This window comes from Chrysemys picta, chromosome 3 (genome assembly GCF_011386835.1).
Source record: "Chrysemys picta bellii isolate R12L10 chromosome 3, ASM1138683v2, whole genome shotgun sequence".
Classification (NCBI taxonomy): domain Eukaryota; kingdom Metazoa; phylum Chordata; order Testudines; family Emydidae; genus Chrysemys; species Chrysemys picta.
The window spans coordinates 106,033,364-106,049,417 of NC_088793.1; the positions used below are offsets into that span (position 1 = coordinate 106,033,364).

Here is a 16,054-nt window from a genome sequence, read left to right on the forward strand (position 1 = left end):
GGGAGCCGGGTCAGCCGGGCCCGCGGGGAGCCCGGCCGGCGGGGAGCCGGGTCGGCCGGGCCCGCGGGGAGCCGGGGCGTGTGCCGGGCCGCCGGGGGCCGGCAGTGCTGGGCGGGCCGGGGGTGGTCGGCCGGGGCCGGCATCCCAGGGCCCGAGCCGACCCAGGCTGGAAACGCCGGGGGGCCAGCCTGGACCGCGCCTCCTCCCCCCACACCCCCCTTACCTGCTTCAGGCTTCCCGCGAATCAAATATTCGCGGGAAGCAGGGGAGGGGGCGGAGACTTTGGGGAGGGGGAGGGGTTGGGCGGGGGTGTGGGCGGGGCTGGGGGCGGGGCCGTGGGCCGTGGAGTGTCCTCCATTTGGAGGCACAAAATATGGTAACCCTATCTTAAATGAGGAAATGGGGGTGGAGAGATGGCAGGAAAAAAACCTGTTCCTGAGTCCCTCCAGAATGCATACATCTTGTGAAGACTAGTGCAGTAGGGTATCACATAAAAAAGCACAAACAGTTCTCTTGGAGAAACCTGCACAGCATACTCAGAAACTGAATTAGAGAATAGATGAGCTGATGGCTGAAGCTTCCTAATGTCTTATTTTCACAACTCTGCATCTCCCAGTCACAACCATGTAATGCTTTAACATTTATATGATTTTAATTCCTGGTTCAGAGTTCATTACGCACTGATCCAATTGTATTAGTTAGTGAGTCAAACACAGCCTCACAATGAATCACAAATATCCAAATATGAATGAAAAGAGAGACCAAAACACTTGCTAAATTTAAGTAGATGGAATGATTTCAAATGCTTATTTGAAAAAGGAACTAAGATCACCAATGCACATTTAACATATACTTTTAACTACTGTAGTAACTAATAGCTTCCACAATTGGTTCACCTCTTATCTTCCTTCCTGCTCCACCTCCACCTCCTCTCCCTTGCAGAAATTCTCCTTAATAATTTCATTATTAAGACACAACAGGATGGGGGGGGGGGGAGAGAGAGAATTCCTTCCACATATGCAGCACAAAGAGAAAGGAGTGAAAAGCTCTCTGCAGGATTTCTGGGTTTTTCTTAATCTTAACTTCATAGTCTGAAGAAGCAGGTTCAAACAGAACAGCTATTCTACATACCGTGAACGTAATTAAAACTGAAACATACCAAAAGGTCATTGCTAAGGGACCAGCTCTGTACTTTGTAACAGGCTAAGTTATCCCATGTAGTTCAGAAGTGGCAACTAACACCAGAATCAGATATTAAAAGACAAAAAATTGTCTGCAAAGGGTCCTTTGTACCAGACTAGAAATTCTAATAAAACAAACCAACTATAAATCTGTATTGATAAAACTGCATTTACGCTTCCACGAGCTCCATCAGTGGGTCTGTTTCCTAAAATGTTATAGCATGAGACAGATGAGCTACAACATTATCAGATTTCTTTTTATACGAAATAACTCAGCATTTTCCCCAATACACATATATTATAGATATTTCATATAAATTTTGCTGTCATTCTTTTTCTTTTTCCCTTTGACTACACCAGAGCTTCCCTTGTGCTCTTAGGTACAAAACTCAACAGAAGAGCTGCTCAGCAGGACCCTCTAGGTTATGTTTCTTTAGTTACATTTTGAGAAATTATTTCTTCTTTAAACAGGGCAGGGATATCTATTCAATAACAGGTTGAGATAATTCCCTTCTTGGCACAGAACACCAGCGGAAGCATGCTTGGCACTAGATGGAAGAATGCTAGAATGCAGCAAACTAGAGCTATGTCTAATTTCACTTATCAGAATTAGTATTGTATGGCTAGGTAGTGTTTTTCAATTGTTGGTGATAAATAGACATCATCAGAAGATCAGCTTGAGAGCAAAGAGGAAAAGAAAATCAATACAGCTGCAAATGAATTAATTCACTTTTTCCAAACAAAGCCTAGTGCCATTAAGCCCAGCAGGTTTTTGCAAGGGATGTTTTCCTTGCCTTGTGCACATTTTGCTCATATACTTTTCTGAACAACCACTCCATGAACAGCTGGGGGCCTTTGCTTGGATGGACAGAGAAAAGGGGAGGCAAGCAATGATGTTAACAACAGCCAGTTGAGCATTACCATTATAGATTCTTTCCCCTCTGTCTCATATCTCAATCTCTATTTACTAATGGAACCTGACCTTTCCAAAAAAAAGATTAATTATGACTCATGAATTCTTCTCCTCACATGCAGAAGAAAAAAAACTTAGACATAAAGGGCTTTTCTTAAAGTACTCATCTATTGCACCAATAGCAGTTTTCATCTAAATGGAAGATTTAACATCTATGAAGCAAATCTACCTTTTCCTTTGGTTTAATTTTTATCTTCTGCTTTGAATATTAATTGCTTCTCTGGTTCTTTAAAATGTAAGTAATATGGCAACATTCCATCGATACAAAACACTGTTTTGCTAAAAAAAACCCTGAATAATTAAACTGACGCAGGTTCCCGAGAGCTCTCAAACATGGTCACATCACAGCATAAAGACAACACCACGGCATCTTCACTTATCAGTTACATAGCAAAAGGCACTGCCCATCGTTTAATATTACTTGAAACAGTACATTTGTTGTAAACGAGATTCATTTTCTAATCACACTATCCTACAAAAAAACAATGACACTTTATCGGCTTAGACAAGTATGAATCTGATTCACTTACTGAATTTAACCAATATTTTTTGTTTAAAAGGACTTGATTCCATCACATATTTATTTTTTCCAAATAATTATGATTATGAGAGAACATAATACTAAGAAACTCAAATCATTAACTAAAAGGACATAATCCATTCTTACTTGGCCAGTAGGAATTGTCTTCTCTGTTCATTAACTTTTTCTTGAGGCGCCCATGAAGTTTGATGTGACTATTCCCCATTTTGTTTGAATACAGTGGGATAAGTTCCTCTTCATCATCATTATGGTTGGCCTGCCACTTGCTTCTGTGCAAACACCCAACCATCGGGTCTGACGGCAGGCAGTGCACATAAGCAATCATTGTAAGATGCTGCTCCAAAGGATGTCCTTAGTATTCCCAATGGCTAGATTGGAGCAGAAGGAGTGGCCTGTCCATAACCTTTCAAATGGACAGAGGTAAAAGTTATGGAGGACAAAGATTTTGCTCTCCTCCTCAGTTAAGTAAGCAAAACTATTTAATTTGTGAGCTGTTTTTAACCGGATTTTATAATCCTTAAAAAATAATCCGACTAAGCAGATGACTTTTTAGGTGCTGGACACCGCAATATTTTTTTACTCTCAGCCTGATTCTTGCAGCAAAGAAACACAAAAATATCAGCAGCACAAAGCTGTGAAGCAGATCCATCTGCAACAGATTTCAAACTTGCTCCTTGGTGCTCTCACTAAAGTCTGCTGCTTCTCTTAAGCTTTATCCCAGATTATATGTCACCCTCTAAATAACAGGTACTATGGACACACACAGATGGTCATATCTTAGAAGTTTATTCAAGGCTAACTTAGTATGATCATTGCAACATGAACAGCTACAGAATCATAACCTGAAAGGAATCTGTCTTGATGAAAGACATTTAAATTATTTCTACATGCAGGTTAAAGAAAAGGAAAAAAAGAAAGTAAATGTTTGGATTTTACATATGTGGACAGGAGCAAGGATATCAGATTTTAAAATCTGAATCCTAATATTTGTTACAAAAATTGTAGGAAATAACTCTCAGTTTAGTCTGTGGCTATATTTATAGTGAATAAATAAATAAAATCGGATATACATCACTTAGCATTTTATAAGCGCTATACAAACAAATTCATGAATCTTTGTAACACCCCTGTGAGGTAGGTATTATCCGTATTTAAAGATGAAGACAAACAACCTCACAGAGGTTTAGTAATTTGTCCACGCTTTAAATGGAAAAGCCAGGATTAGAATTCAAATACACCTCTACCCAGATATTACGCTGTCCTCGGGAGCCAAAAAATCTTACCGCGTTATAGGTGAAACTGCGTTATATCGAACTTGCTTTGATCCACCGGAGTGCGCAGCCCCGCCTCCCTGGAGCACTGCTTTACCACGTTATAGCCGAATTTGTGTTATATCGGGTCGCTTTATATCGGGGTAGAGGTGTATTCCCAGTTACTAACCTCAGATTCATTCTACTAGTCCATGCTACCTATCCTAAACATTGTGATACCTGTGATTAGCATTTTAAATAATGGGACCTACATATTTGTAGCTGCATCAGTCTTGATACTATAACTCCCTCTATTTCTGTGCATATGCATACACTAGTGCAAGTATATGGTAATCTTCCTTGTCCTCCATATTAGCTGAACTGGGTTAAGATCTTAGGAAATATTTCTATGGTACCAGATGTAATTATAGAGTTATTTTCCAACACATTCAAAATTCCAAGGAAGGGAGGGGGAGAGACACAACAAATCATTGGGTAGGATGATCCCCACTTGGAGCAAACATTTTCCCTTAGTTGATTTTACAGATTTACTTTGTATTTTTGGTAGGACTGGAGGGAGAGGGGGGAAGGAGGAATCAGAGTGTTTTAAAATAATCTTATGATTGTCAAGCTTTTTTCCATAGTGCACATGACATCTAAATAAACAGATTATTTCATGGACCACCTCCCCAACTCCCCATTCACAATTGCCTTGGATCACATCCCCTCCCATTCACCATCACAGAACATCCTTGTGACAACTACAGCAATTGCTTACATGCAAAAGTACACTAATGTTATGTAAGTATTTATGTAAATATTATAAGGCTTTTCTTGCTCCCCTGCTGATATGCAGAAGCCACTTTGGGCAGGCCCAAAAACCCACACTACAAATACAAGAGTGGGTGGTAGAAACCAGAAGATTTCCATGTTCCAAACTCTTAATAAAATCAAACAGGATAACTTATTGGTCATAAGACCCAATAGCATTTAACATGTACTTCTCTAGACCAGACATGTTCAATTAGCCATGTTTTCAAATGTGTGCCCCTGCAGTAATGCTAATACACGATAATGGGATCAGTACTGAAATCCTGTTTTAAAGAGTATATTTACCATGTGGTAGGAATTAATGTCTGCACCTAATCTTTAAGTAAAGACTAAACCTTTTTTTTCTGTGACTCCTGAATGTCCACGCTTCTAATATGCATGTGCTAGAAGTTATGGTCATTAAATTCTGAGTTACTTGCAAATACAAAATCATGAAGACTTAAAAAGAAACCGCAGTTTCATTCTTTCTGTGTGATAACTCATTTCTAGTATATTGCAAACTCTCCCCCACTGCCAATTCTTAGTTTGAAACTCTTAATAAAAAGAAAAATAAATCTTGTACATTGTCTGATAATACACTGTGGGTGAAATCTTGGCTCCATTGAAGTCAACATTGACTTCAAAGGGGCCAGGATTTCACTTTATATCTTCAAAAGCAGCCCCCAAATAAAATTCTTACTGTTCCACTGCAGCTTTCATATTATTTTTCTTTTTTTAAAGAAAGCTGTCAATTCCTTTGCAACCCTGAACTGTCATTTACACACAGACCCAAAAAATAGCACTTATTTCCTGCATTACCTGTTTTTAAATAATTTAACTACTAGTAAAATAGGTTATTAACTTGTCACTTCATTCAAGGTCTTGATAGCCAGCTTTCTATTCCTCTACTTTTAACCATTTCCTTATTTTCAAGCTTTGTTCCTAACAATTAGGGAGAAAACGGATTACATTTCACATAAAACTGTCAGGGGCTGACAGAATCACAAGAGTGTGGACATTTAGGCCTTGTCGACACTGCCACTTACAGCACTGAAGGGGTGAAAAAACACACCCCTGAGTGATGCAAGTTTCAGCGCTGTAACGTGGCAGTGTAGACAGTGCTCCAGCGCTGGTAGCTATTCCCCTTGCGGAGGTGGTTTTATTACAGCACTGGGAGAGCTCTGGGTTCTCTCCCAGCACTGGAGCCGCGACTACACAGCCACGTTACAGGCTGTGTCGACATATCCTAAGTGTTAAGATAAAACCACCCTGTTGTGTCTAGGCATTCCCAAGATCTCAAAACAGTGAGTGATGCTGAATATCACATGTACTATAACACAGAGTGTGGGTACAGAATACATATTCTATATATATTATAGACACACACAGAGTATTATAAACACAAATTACAGCTAATTCTCACTGATGCATTGGATCCACATCACCTTCAGACCTGTTGACAATTTATCTTTGAGTGCATTAAATAAGAAATTCTATCATCATCATCATGTATGCTATGTAGATTTTTTGGATAGTACAAGACATATCCATACAACTTCCACACCTTTTTTATGCTAACATCATGCACAGCTGTGACGGGTGAGAGTGTCCAAAAACCCCAAGGGTAGAACAGAGGATCTAGATTCCAAAGAATAAGCAGTTGACTCAACTGATTTTACACAGTGTTATTGTGTATAAAAATATGCCAAGTAAGATCTTTTAGGAAAGACCGAAATGTTCTGAACTCGATGGTCATTATGAAATATGTATAGAATAGTATGCTCCTGACCAGTACTACAATTGCAGGTACACCTCACAGCAGGGAAAGGTCTCCTCCCACCCTCACTGTTCAAGTACTTCAAGTACCCATCCATTGCCCAGCCAGGAAAAGACAGTTGTGAACCATTAGGGCAGGGGTCGGCAACCTTTCAGAAGTGGTGTGCCGAGTCTTCATTTATTCACTCTAATTTAAGTTTTGCATGCCGGTAATACACATTAAAATGCCCCCATGCGCCCCCCCCCCCGGCTCCCCCCTTGCCTAGGGTTACCATATTTCAACAATCAAAAGAGAGGACGGGGAGGGGGGGGGGAGAGGCCCCACCCCCATCCACTCCCTCCCACTTCCCACCCCCTGACTGACCCCCTCAGAACCCGCAACCCCCCCTGTTCCTTGTCCCCTGACTGCCCCCTCCTGAGACCCCCCCCACCCTAACTGCCCCCAGGACCCTACCCCCTACCTGTCCCCTGACTGCCCCGACCCTTATCCACATCTCCACCCCCAGACAGACCCCGGGGACTCCCATGCCCCATCCAACCACTCCCCGCCCCGACAGGACCCCCAGAACTCCTGACCCTTCCAACCCTCCCCCTGCTCCCTAACTGCCCCCCAGGACTCCCCTTACCATGCCCATGCCGGTCAGATGCTGGCTCCACGTAGAGGCAAAACACGCTGCCAGGCTGCCACGCGCACAGCCCCTCCCGCGCAGAGTACTGAGGCTGCGAGAGGGGGGGAAGCTCCAGGAGGGGCAGGGGCTCACACTCCTGGGAGCCGCAGAACCCGAGCGTGGTGAGAGGGGAGCCGGGGGGTGCGCCTGCCTGGGCTGCGGCCTGGTGCTCCCTCCCCCCCGCCGGATGTATGTGGGCGGTGGTTCCCGTGCACCCGCCTGCTTCCACCTTGCCGCGCTCGGGCTCTGTGGCTCCCGGGAGTGTGACCCACAGCCGCCACTCCTCCCGGAGCAGGCTCAGGGCCCTGCACCCCAGCAGCTCACACTTCCGGGAGCCGCAGAACCCGAGCGCGGTGAGGGGAGAGCTGGGGGGGCGCGCCGGCCACTGGTCTGGGGTCCCGGCCGCCGGCCCCGCTCAGCCCCCTGCTGGCCTGGGGTTCCGTTCACTCATCCGGCAGCAAGCTGAGCGGGGCCGGTGGCGGGACCCTGGCTGGCAGCCATGTGCCAGGCAAAATCGGCACACATGTTGTAGGTTGCCGACCCCTTAGAGTTAATGGGAAAACATTGAAACAACTTGAAACTGAAAAGAAAAGCCCTGAGTATGTCTACAGTGCAATTAAAAGCATGCAGCTGGCCAGACCAGCTGACTCCAGTTCCCATTTCAGGGCTTCTTAACTGCAATGTAGACTTCCAGAGTCAGACTGGGGCCCAGGCTCCAGGAGCATGCATGGTGGGAGGGTCCCAGAGCTCAGACTGCAGCCCAAGCCTGGAAGTCTACACTGCAATTAAAGAGCCCCTTAGCCCAAGTCAGCTGGCATGAGCCAGCCTCAGGTTTTTAACTGCAGTGTAGACATACCCAAAGTTCAGGAAAACTAAGAGAGGAGGGAATTTTCCCCACAATGAACCAACATAGACTAAAGGTCTGGTCTACACAAGACAATTAGGTTGGCTTAAACTAAATCAGTCAGGAGTGTGAAAAATTCACACCTCCAAGTGGCGTTGTTAAGCCAACCTAAGTCCCTGTACAGACAACACTAGGAATTCTTCTGTCAACCTAGCTACCACCTCTCAAAGAGTTGGATTACCTATGCTGACAGACCCCCTCCAGTCGGTGGAGGTACTGTCTACACTGAAGCGCTACAACGGCACAACCCTGAGAGAAAGAAAAACTGCAAGCCCTTAAAAGAGAAGGGGTTTGGCATGATGGACATCCAGGTACTAAGGGCCAGCATCTAGGCAGGATGCTGTCCGTGAACCGTTGGATCCCCTCTAGGATGGGGGCATGCTGGGAAAACTGTTCAGAGGCAATAGGTAACTTGTCTAATACATAGAAGTGTGAAGCCTGAAGTCACAGCTTTATATTTATTTTCTGTGTAACTTGTATGTGTTTGCTTCCCCTTACTATTTCATCTTTCCTATTAAATAAACATTTTGTTTATTTTTATCACAAGCGGGTTTCTGGCATGCAAACTGTGTGGAGTGTCTGCGCCAAAGTGAATCAATAACTGGGCAGGTTTTACTCCTTCAAGGATGATGATGGAGAGGGGAAAAGTCGAAATATCTGATAGTTAAGAACTCAGGATAGATGGATTCAGGAAGACTCGGGACTGGAAGGGCTACTGAGGTTACCCTGCAAGGAGTAAATAGGCTGGTGGAAGCCACGGGGAGACCTTTATGTTTTTAGGCTGGCTATTGGTGTCAGGGCTCTGAGCCATAAAAGCACACCATTAAGCCACCCAAAGTTACAGGGGCAGGCAGTGACAGAACCCCTTACTGGTCTGAGTATCCCCAAAACATGACAACAGCGTAAGTCAAAATGCCACGAGAAGTTAACTATTGGTGCATGCACAACAGCAACATTTTAAAGGAAAGGGGGTACTTTAAAAATGTATACGTGGTATTCAGCGATTATTCAGAGCCAACAGACTGACAGAAGTCCACTTCATTCAATGTCTAAGTTCTAACTGATCAGCACTGCAAGCTATGAACCCCTGTATAACATAACATAATCATTCCCAATTAGCTTTTGCTAGAGCCTCTTAATGGTACAGTTCCCCACAGCATTGCTAAATGTTGCCCTATTTTGACAGTGATTCTATTTTAAGGGTGGTTGGCTTAATGTGTTTTGTCTTTTTTTTTTTTTTTTAACAAAATTTTTTTTAAAGTAAGATTCTACTTTATTTAAAAAGTCTGCAAAACACCAACCCCATGCAACTGACTCAGGTAAATAAAATGGTGCACGGAACACTTCGTCACATAGCGAGAAATAACAATACTTATCGCTTACATGATAGAAATAAAATTCAGCACTTACATTATGCATTTTTCTTTGTCAAAGAGCTGTATAAACATTAGCTAATCTTTACAACATCTTTGCCATGCAGGAATTATTATCCTGATTTTACAAATGGATAACTTGATCCACAGCAGGAAAAGTTAACAATGTTCAACACCACAGAAAGAGTCGGTGTTAGAGCTAGTATGAGAATAGAACAGTTACTGGCTCCCAGACCTGTATGCAGACCTTACCTCTTTCTGGGGCACTAGTTTAATTCCCAAGATGTTCACACTAAGGGCTAGTCTACAGTGGCACCGCTTTAATGTGGCTTTTGTGGACGCGGCAGAGTGGCACGGCTCCCAGCGCTTGTACACTGTCTACACTGGCACTTTACAGCGCTGAAACTTGCTGTGCTCAGGGGGGTGAGCGAGAAAGTTGCAGCGCTGCAAATTGCCAGAGTAGACAAGCCCTTAGTCATGCATTTGAAAAAATAAACAAACAAAAAGGCCTTACGTTTTCAGTCCAATACATGTTTTAGAAAAAGTAATAAAAATGAACCCGTCAACTGAGACACTGACACGACTTTTTACTTTTATTGTTTTTAAAGTACCGTAATTCAAACATGTGAATAGCTTTTACCATAAATACCAAAAGACATCTATCAACACAGAGCATGAAAGATTTAGGGAGTGTCTACGGACTTCACAGTCAGGCTCTGCAACAGCTTCACGCTGTTCAGGACACAACTGTCCCCACATGATCTGACCTTAAAGTCTATGATTCTGTGAACATCACATTCTCTGGCATTAGCTCCATTCCTGACTCTCTTTTGGAATTAAAAAATATATACATTATGTGTTTGTGACTAACACTGCATACAGTTAACTTTCATTAAAAAATCAAGGTGCACACATACTCACACAAGTAACTGTTGCATCACAAGATTTAAACAATAAAAAAACTAAACACAATATGTAATACATAAAACCAAGATTAATGGTGTTAGTGTGCATAACAACTCAGGTATAAATCCACACACAGAAAAGGAACCTGACCAGTTTAATTCCTGGTGTCCAAATAGTCAGATGTATGCTCAAAATGTGACCTGAAAGCACAATCCCCAAGTTCTGCAGAACCTGCTCAACACACCATGCACCCATAAAACCAGCAGAGAAGCTTGCTACTAAACAAACTAAGCTGAGTATACACATTCACCTCTCTTTCTCTGTACTGAACAAAGCCCTAATGAGATTTAAAAAAAAAAAAAATGCTACGTTAATCTAAGTTAAAACAAGTGGCCGAATGGTTATGAGGAATTAAAGCATTGGGGGGAAAAAATCAAGTTTCCAACACTTACAAAGCAGCATGGCCACACCAATACCATTCCAACTCCACTGCCTACATGTGCATTTCAGGACCCTGCTCAAAATTGCCATCCTTGGTGTTTAAACCTTCCATAGACTTGCTTGCAGACTACCCCGCTGACCTGGTGTCTCGGTTTCTGTCCGCAGCCTTCTTCCTGTCCCCTCATGTAATCTCTCAACTGATGGTGGGAGAACCTTCTCTTCTGCTGTCCTTGTCATGTGGAACAGCCTTCCCATATCTCCCTACATCATCAACTCTGTTCTCAGCTATGATCATATAATTTCCCTCTCTTCTATACCTCTTAATTTCACTCTTCCTCTGCTATCATTTATTATTTAATTCTATTACTATTGTTTAACCCAATGAAGCATTTCGGGATCACATGAAAGATACTACTGAAAATAATAATACAAAAACATTTTGCAAGATACTGTTTACAGTCCCTGGACATTTAAAAATACACTTAAACATGTATTTCAGTCATCATCTTTACTTTCAGTTAAAAAAAGCCTATTTTTACCGCAACAATCAATGTCACGTGTTTAAACACTGCAAAGCTAATATAAAACAAGAAAGCAAACAAAACCAGCTGTATAAACAGTAGGTAAATGAGTAGAATCCTACGGTTTTCCTCTTTATCCTTGTTGCCACACAAAGGCAAGACTTTTGCTGAGAAAGATTGTTTCAGTTAGTATAATTCGTGAATCAAATTTTGGGTTAAAAAAAAGTAATTAGAGATGCAGAAGCAATTTGACAATTGTTCTAATGAGAAGTTATTATTGGTGGCTGTTAAAACAGAAGCTATTATGCTACATTATTTTAGGGGCTTGGTCCCATGCAGCTGTTGCGGCATCTGAAACATGGAACGAAAGATGATCTGCCAAAAAAAAAAAAAAAAAAGGGTTCTGATCTGGAGCAACAATGGAATGACAAAGCTGGTAACGCTGGTACACCCAAGCACCACTAAAGCAAAGGATTCATTTACATCTGTGAAAAACAGCTCATTTTACAGCTCACATTAAATGGCAATTCAGACACAGTTGCGTAGGATTACCAGTGTCAGGCCTGCTTATTAAACCCATTACCATGGTAACAGAAGAAAGTAGTCTCCCCACTACCACTCCCTTCACAATCTCTTTATGGCTTTAAAAGGCCAAAGAGGAAAGCTCTTTTTTTTTTTTTTTTTGGACACAGCAGTGTGACAATATCTTCATTTTCTTTCCAAAGCTTTTCTGTACTTAAAAGTCATGGTGCAATTGAATTTTCAAAATAAAAACAAAGTAAAATAATAGACTCTCCAGGGTCAGTGTTATAAATGGCCTTTTGTTAGGAAATGGAAAGATGTATTATTCTGATGCTGCCACTATGGCTTATGAATTAGAAGCTGTTCAGTCCACCTTTGTATGTTACCACTGTAATTATAAAAACAGTGCCATCTACTGATCAATCACAAAATTACATAAAGGCCCAATCCTACACAGTGCTGAGTCAGAAGTATTTTTCCTGTCCCATGAAAAATTGAGATTTTGAACACTTTTTTCCTGCCCCGAATCAGGACAAAAAGTCAAAATCTCAAAAATTTCACAAACCAGTCCTCTTTTTTTTTTTTTTGGACTCAGGCAATCAGAAGGTTGTTTTTTCTATTTCAATTTTATTTTATTTTTTTTAACTAAAATTTCAAAATGAAAAGTCATTCAGAACTGGGAAATTAAACTTTTTTTTTCATATATGTCAAAAGATTTTTTTTGCAATTTCAAAACCTTTTAACAAATCAAATCAAGAAATTCATCAAAACTGACCCTTTCTCACGTACAGTTTCAGTTTCAATGAACTAGCATTTTCCAACAAAATAAAGCTCACCAGTAAATTCCCGACCAGTGCTAATCAAGGGTACTTTGCATCTCAGAGGATCCAAAGCATGATTTTTAAAGTTTTGAAGGGTTTTTGGTGGGTTGTTTTTAAAAAACTTATTATGGTACAATGAGTTGCATGCAGACAACTGCTTTTCGAACTTGTGTAAAACAGAAGTGGAGTTCAGTTTCACTACTGAGTACTCACAGCAAATGTGTGTCATAAGCATTATCAGAAGGTATAAATACAGGCGTTCAGCATTACTTCACCTTTTTATATATCTATTGTTTGTTGTAGCTCGGAAAACAGTAGTTTTGGCCAAGCATGACAAACACACCTAGATCTATCTGATAAGTCATTTTCACATTTCCAAAGCAGACTACTCCAGAGTCAAGTGCACCCTTTGGGTTCTGCAAGGTGGAAGAATTTGCTAGATGTCATTTTCCTATGACAAGGTAGTGAGCTACTAAAAGAAAAGTAGATTCTAATACCCTTATTAATAATATTAATATTGCATATTATTTAACATTTATACTCTATAGTACAGTACCTTATTTGGCAAGAAGTCTCCTTGCAACGAATGGGACTGCTTGTGGAGTCTGGTACTTTTCAAGGTAAGCAGAATGGCAGAATTTGGCCCTCAGTTAGCAGAGATAATTAAACTGTATTTTCAGTTTTACAGCCAAAATTGTCATCACTGCATGGTTTGGTTAATGACTACCTTTTAAAATAAGAAACCTCCTCTAACCACTCTCCTTAATGTAAGTTTAAAGCATGGAGGAATGTTTGCTGTTCTTATTTTTAAAAGGCCAAAATCTAAGACGATATATTTGACAGAACTAATAAGAATGTGGTAAATTCATCCCCCCTCCCATCATAAATTTGTTTCAATTTAACAGTTCCAGTTCCATCTTGGAAACACACTAAAACCTGAACTTTAGCAACAACAACAAAGTACATGAATTGGTCTTGAATAATACCTTGTATCAATAAATATTATTATTTTAAGCAATAATAGTACTGCAGAAAACACAATATTCTTTGCAAATCTAAAGTATTATTTTATTTAATATCTCAATTATTGGAGAAACATCTCTGAGACAAACCAGTAGAATTAGCTGCTTACGGTACATATAGTTTACAACCGTCCAGAGGAGGAAAAAAATGTGTTGGAAAGAAGAATTAGATTAGCTCTACTATTTATAGATCCTGGCAGAGTGAGGCATCTAATTCCTTCAGCAAGGGCAATGACAAAAATATGTGCTGCTATTAACAAAGGAAAGGTGAATCTGGTAAGCAGCAGTCCAAGTTAGCAGTACTTAATTTCCAAATAAACAGTCAAACCCCATAAGAGCAATATACTTCTGTCCAGTGTGCAGTAGGTAACCAATGCAAATTGTTTAGAATCAAGAGTAATATGCACACCTTTCTTGGAGATGAGATAATTATATTAATATGCTCTATCAGCTCCCATTGATTTGTCATTTTTATACCTATAATCTCTGGTTAAATGGTCAGTGTTTCATGATGGAACAATTAAGTTAATGGATTAAGCTAATTATATCTATTTATATTGCTCTCATCTCTATAATATCCAAGCACCTAACAAAAAGATAAAATCCAAATGGCTGAATCCAACAAATGATATAATACTCCCTTCTTCTTCCACTATATCAGTAGTTATTGTTCTACGAAAGGAGTGAGCTTTACGTATTGTTCCGGAAATGGTGTGCATCACAATCATTTTCATCTCCTCAACAAGTGAGTTCCATAGACATAGGCTAACTGCCAAGAAAGCTGGCTGACTCAGTCCCATGACTACCACCCTGTCTGTGGATGAGACAGTCACACAGTTGTTGAGGAACAAAGATGCTGTGAGAGGCCACAGTCAGAGATAAAAGCTATAGAGGTAGCGGGGGCCAGTTCCCTGGTGTGACTGAAAGATAAAGACTGGCTGTCCATCTTTGGACTTGGAAGACAAGGACCTGCGAAGGTGGGGAGAAAGAAGGGGGGCAAGAAGATGGGCCCTACAGGGTTGTCTGGGCCATGGGTAGCTCATGCTGTGAGTACCCACTACCACCTAAGATCCAGGGGGATCTTTTCCCCCTTAACATAAGGGGGTTGGAAGCATCAATATAGTTAGGTGCCCTGGCAACCTGTCCTGCTTAGAAAGTCCATATCTGGATCAAATGGCATCCTCTACCTCCCTTGTACAAGTTACCCACATTGTGGGCACAGCATAGGGGAAGAGCAGATTCTTCATGGCCACTACTCTACTTCCTGTGTAGGACTGGGGAATGTGTAGAGCCTTCATACTCTCCACCCCAGCCATGCCAGCAAGCACAACTAAGGAAGTATGGAGGCAGAAGTAGCCTGAGCCTTGTCAAAGGTTGGTACAGATTTCTTCCCCTCCCTCCTGACAAGCAAAAGGGGAACAAGGCACTTGAATAATGACTTGTTACTATTTGTTCCCTGGTCTCCTTTTGAGGCAGCGTAACCACACACTGGCCCTCAGTCAAGGCAGACTGTATTGTAAGGCCTTAGGCCTGGTCCACACTAACGCCCCACTTCGGACTAAGGTACGCAAATTCAGCTACATTAATAACGTAGCTGAATTCGAAGTACCTTAGTCCGAACTTACCGCGGGGTCCAGACGCGGCAGGCAGGCTCCCCCGTCGATGCCGCGTACTCCTCTCGCCGAGCTGGAGTACCGGCGTTGACGGCAAGCACTTCCGGGATCGATCTGGGATCGATTTATCGCGTCTAGACAAGATGTGATAAATCGATCCCAGAAGATCGATCGCTTACATCCGGACCAGGAAGTAAGTATAGACATACCCTAAGGTAGTAAATAAGACTTTAAAACTGTTTTACAGTTTGTTGGAATTGTCACCTTAAACTTTATCTGGGAAAACTAATTGTGGTGGGCTGTTGAGAAAGAGGTGAGAGACTGACAGGGTGAATATTTCAAGAGAGGAAATTTAATCTAAAAATTCAAAGAAAACAGGATTTTAGAAACTAAAGTTTATTCCATTTCAAGCTGTAAGAATTACTATATGGTCTTCTGGCAAAGGACCCAGGTTCTGCTAAATACAATACAGAATGTGTTATATGACTGTTCCACATCTTGACAGATGAAAGGAGACATGACAAAGTCTGTCAGTGGAGCTTAGCCACGGTATCGGAACAGGGCCCGATGCAGGAGTAGCAAACCTTCCCACAATGGCTACAGGTCCACTCATCAGATGGAAGCTGAAGCACACTCCGCTTCCTGGCTTGGCCTGTGGGCCTCAGCCTGGGCTCTCTGATCGCTCCCTGCAGTGACTGCACCAGCCTTAACCCAGCTTCTTCAAACTGAACA

General features: G+C 41.8%; 1 protein-coding gene across 15 annotated transcripts in view; it reads right to left on the bottom strand.

Annotated features, from left to right (window-relative positions):
* The window catches only part of NHSL1 (NHS like 1), a 244,036-nt gene that overhangs the window by 87,821 nt on the left and 140,161 nt on the right, over window positions 1-16,054 (bottom strand). The window contains exon 1 of one of the 15 annotated variants that reach the window (XM_005280353.5): window positions 2,822-3,082. The exons of 13 other annotated variants lie outside the window; for them this stretch is intronic. In XM_005280353.5, the coding sequence (XP_005280410.3) occupies window positions 2,822-3,020 (199 nt within the window). In that variant the 5' untranslated portion in view covers window positions 3,021-3,082. Of the gene's footprint in view, window positions 1-2,821; window positions 3,083-16,054 lie in introns of those variants that run through there. One more of the 15 variants, XM_065590265.1, reaches the window with a different exon arrangement.